Genomic DNA, 5,000 nt, shown 5'->3' with positions numbered 1-5,000 from the left:
CAAACACGCATGCACGCACGCACGCACACACAGACACACACACACACGCATGCACGCACGCACGCACGCGCGCGCGCGCGCACACACACACACACACACACACACACACACACACACACACACACACACACACACACACACACACACACACACACACAGCTTTGTTATATGTTGCTGTTGTGGGAGAAGCATGGTGCCATGCAGCAGAGTCATCATGCCTTTCTTAATTAATGTAATTATCATCATAATTATGATCATGTGATGATGTACATTACTATGTAATTATCATAATGTCATATCATAATGTACAGTATGCATAGCACTGTGTTCTTCAATGTTATATGAGTTAAATGTCTATCATAGTACTGTGTTCTGTCTGTCTGTCATTCAATGTTATATGAGTTAAATATCTATCATAGTACTGTGTTCTATCTGTCTGTCATTCAATGTTATATGAGTTAAATGTCTATCATAGTACTGTGTTCTGTCTGTCTGTCATTCAATGTTATATGAGTTAAATATCTATCATAGTACTGTGTTCTGTCTGTCTGTCATTCAATGTTATATGAGTTAAATATCTATCATAGTACTGTGTTCTGTCTGTCTGTCATTCAATGTTATATGAGTTAAATATCTATCATAGTACTGTGTTCTGTCTGTCTGTCATTCAATGTTATATGAGTTAAATATCTATCATAGTACTGTGTTCTGTCTGTCTGTCATTCAATGTTATATGAGTTAAATATCTATCATAGTACTGTGTTCTGTCTGTCTGTCATTCAATGTTATATGAGTTAAATGTCTATCATAGTACTGTGTTCTGTCTGTCTGTCTGTCTGTCATTCAATGTTATGAGTTAAAAAAGGATCTCAATGTAAACAAGCCAAGGCTTTCCTGAGTGTGTTATTTTAGTTGACCTTGTACCAACCTACTCTGATCTACTCTGATCTACTCCGACGGTTTATGCTGGCAGATGGGCGGGGATTACACAACCCGGCGAATGTCTTGGGGAGTCTCCGGCCAATAGCATGTGTCCCCCCTCCCCCCTCCCCCCCCCTCCCTCTGCTCAGTGAGAGAACGCTGCTGCGTCATGACGCCTCCACTCTGATTGGTTAGGGAAATTCTGCACTTCCTACAACAGTGATTTTAACGCCATCGCTCCATTCTTTATTTCGCCAAATAAAGGCTGGGTTTCTGAGGCTATATGCAAACTGACAATCAATCAATCAATCAATCAATCAATCAATCAATCAATACTTAAATCAATCAATCAATCAATATATTAATATCAGTCATACCTGAGAGCCTTTCTTACTTCCTGGAAGGTTGATGATCAATGTCTTCCCCCGGATTCCACACACTGGTCTGTAACACACGCACGCACGCACACACACACACACACACGCACACACACACGCACGCACTCGCACAAATTATATTAATACCACACACTGGTCTGTAACACACACATGCGCTCACGCACACACGTGCACACACAGACAGTAACAATATAACACAATAAATGTAAAAAGTAAAACAGAAAAATAACCTCACAGTATTTACATTGTTCCTAAACAACTTTGTGCCAATATGCTTGTTTTTGGGGTAGGCATCGCAAGTTACGTATTGTAATCTTTGTATCTGGGTTTGTGTGGGGAACACCCTTTAGTTGTAAGCTATGTATCTGATGTGGGGAACACCCTTTAGTTGTAAGATATGTATCTGATGTGGGGAACACCCTTTAGTTGTAAGCTATGTATCTGATGTGGGGAACACCCTTTAGTTGTAAGATATGTATCTGGGTTTGTGTGGGGAACACCCTTTAGTTGTAAGCTATGTATCTGATGTGGGGAACACCCTTTAGTTGTAAGATATGTATCTGATGTGGGGAACACCCTTTAGTTGTAAGCTATGTATCTGATGTGGGGAACACCCTTTAGTTGTAAGCTATGTGGGGAACACCCTTTAGTTGTAAGCTATGTATCTGATGTGGGGAACACCCTTTAGTTGTAAGCTATGTATCTGATGTGGGGAACACCCTTTAGTTGTAAGCTATGTATCTGATGTGGGGAACACCCTTTAGTTGTAAGCTATGTATCTGATGTGGGGAACACCCTTTAGTTGTAAGATATGTATCTGATGTGGGGAACACCCTTTAGTTGTAAGATATGTATCTGATGTGGGGAACACCCTTTAGTTGTAAGCTATGTATCTGATGTGGGGAACACCCTTTAGTTGTAATATATGTATCTGGGTTTGTGTGGGGAACACCCTTTAGTTGTAAGCTATGTATCTGATGTGGGGAACACCCTTTAGTTGTAAGATATGTATCTGGGTTTATGTGGGGAACACCCTTTAGTTGTAAGCTACAACACCCTTAACTATGAAAGATGTTAAGAGATCTCCAGACGGCCTCTTCAAACAGGCTACGTACGACAGTTCTACTGTACATTCTACTGTAAGTACTGTAAGTACAACAGTTCTACTGTACATTCTACTGTAAGTATGACAGTTCTACTGTACATTCTACTGTAAGTATGACAGTTCTACTGTACATTCTACTGTAAGAACGACAGTTCTACTGTACATTCTACTGTAAGTACTGTAAGTACAACAGTTCTACTGTACATTCTACTGTAAGTATGACAGTTCTACTGTACATTCTACTGTAAGTACGACAGTTCTACTGTACATTCTACTGTAAGTACTGTAAGTACAACAGTTCTACTGTACATTCTACTGTAAGTACTGTAAGTACAACAGTTCTACTGTACATTCTACTGTAAGCTTGACAGTTCTACTGTACATTCTACTGTAAGTACGACAGTTCTACTGTACATTCTACTGTAAGTACTGTAAGTACAACAGTTCTACTGTACATTCTACTGTAAGTATGACAGTTCTACTGTACATTAGCTGAAATGCAGCAAATATCATTATTATCATACCTGGACAGCATTCCTAGAGGAGTCACATTCAGAGATGTGGTGAGTAAGGTAATAAGATAATAAGGTAATAAGGTAATAAGGTAGTAAGGTAATAAGGTAATAAGGTAATAAGTACCTGGACAGCATTCCTAGAGGAGTGACATTCAGAGAAGCCATCAACATGGTGGTGGTAGTAGTAGTAATAGTAGTAGTAGGGTTAAGGTTAAGGTTAAGGTTAAGGTTAGGATTAGTACTAACCTGGACAGCATTCCTAGAGGAGTCACATTCAGAGATGTGGTGAGTAAGGTAATAAGGTAATAAGGTAGTAAGGTAATAAGGTAGTAAGGTAATAAGGTAGTAAGGTAATAAGGTAGTAAGGTAATAAGGTAGTAAGGTAATAAGGTAATAAGGTAATAAGGTAATAAGGTAATAAGTACCTGGACAGCATTCCTAGAGGAGTCACATTCAGAGATGTGGTGAGTAAGGTAATAAGGTAATAAGGTAGTAAGGTAGTAAGGTAATAAGGTAGTAAGGTAATAAGGTAGTAAGGTAATAAGGTAATAAGGTAATAAGGTAATAAGTACCTGGACAGCATTCCTAGAGGAGTGACATTCAGAGATCCCATCAACATGGCCAGAGCCATGCCTGGAGCTTCTCTCTCTATCACCTCTCTGGTGGCCTGTGGTATTACAACAATAATACAATTAATACAATACTCTCTATCACCTCTCTGGTGGCCTGTGGTATTACAACAATAATACAATTAATACAATACTCTATCACCTCTCTGGTGGCCTGTGGTATTACAACAATAATACAATTAATACAATACTCTATCACCTCTCTGGTGGCCTGTGGTATTACAACAATAATACAATTAATACAATACTCTATCACCTCTCTGGTGGCCTGTGGTATTACAACAATAATACAATTTACAATTTAGGCATTTATCAGACACTGCTTAATCCATAGTGACTTACAATACGCAAGGTCATCATCATCATCATCATCATCATCATCATCATCATCATCAATACATCAACATCAATACATCAAATGCATAGAAATATCATAGGGAGTGAGTCTGTAGTTCTAATGGAAGCTAGGGTTAGGATGTGTGTGTGTGTGTGTGTGTGTAGTAGTAGTGTGTGTGTACCTCAGGTGTGACGTCTCGCGGGGCGAAGCCGGTGCCCCCGGTGGTCAGAATGAGATTCAACTCCTGGTCATCACACCAGTCCAACAACACTTCCTGTTACACGCACGCACGCACGCACGTGCACACACACACACACACTCACACACACACACACACACACACACACACACACACACACACACACACACACACACACACACACACACACACACTCTCTCTCACACACACACACACACACTCTCACACACACACACACACACACACACACACACACACACACACACACACACACACACACACACACACACACACACAACACACACACACAGTGTTTGTCCAGCTACACTCACCGCCTCTGAACTTCTGTAACTTCATGAAGGCCAAATTGCGGTCGGTGGCCTTTAATTAAAACACTTCGTTTACCCGCCCTAACCCTTTAATTAAAACACTTAGTTTACCCTAACCCTAACCCTTTACTTAAAACACTTAGTTTACCCTAACCCTAACCCTTTACTTAAAACACTTAGTTTACCCTAATCCTAACCCTTTACTTAAAACACTTAGTTTACCCGCCCTAACCCTTTACTTAAAACACTTAGTTTACCCTAACCCTTTACTTAAAACACTTAGTTTACCCTAACCCTAACCCTTTACTTAAAACACTTAGTTTACCCTAACCCTAACCCTTTACTTAAAACACTTAGTTTACCCTAATCCTAACCCTTTACTTAAAACACTTAGTTTACCCACCCTAACCCTTTACTTAAAACACTTAGTTTACCCTAACCCTAACCCTTTACTTAAAACACTTAGTTTACCCTAACCCTAACCCTTTACTTAAAACACTTAGTTTACCCGCCCTAACCCTTTACTTAAAACACTTAGTTTACCCTAACCCTAACCCTTTACTTAAA

The 5,000-nt window shown here is 39.7% G+C and overlaps 1 protein-coding gene across 3 annotated transcripts in view; it reads right to left on the bottom strand.

Annotated features, from left to right (window-relative positions):
- Positions 1 to 5,000, bottom strand: part of gphna (gephyrin a) — a 53,361-nt gene that overhangs the window by 36,774 nt on the left and 11,587 nt on the right. For all 3 annotated transcript variants that reach the window (XM_080750195.1, XM_080750197.1, XM_080750196.1), the window contains exons 4-6: positions 4,087 to 4,179; positions 3,512 to 3,606; positions 1,299 to 1,365 (exon numbers count right to left, since the gene is read on the bottom strand). In XM_080750195.1, the coding sequence (XP_080606321.1) occupies positions 1,299 to 1,365; positions 3,512 to 3,606; positions 4,087 to 4,179 (255 nt within the window). The remainder of the gene's footprint in view (positions 1 to 1,298; positions 1,366 to 3,511; positions 3,607 to 4,086; positions 4,180 to 5,000) is intronic.

The sequence above is a fragment of the Nannobrachium achirus genome (assembly GCF_963921795.1).
Source record: "Nannobrachium achirus genome assembly, chromosome: 20".
In the NCBI taxonomy this organism is placed as follows: Eukaryota; Metazoa; Chordata; class Actinopteri; order Myctophiformes; family Myctophidae; genus Nannobrachium; species Nannobrachium achirus.
Note: the sequence above shows the minus strand (reverse complement) of the source record. Positions and strands in the feature narration are given on the sequence as shown.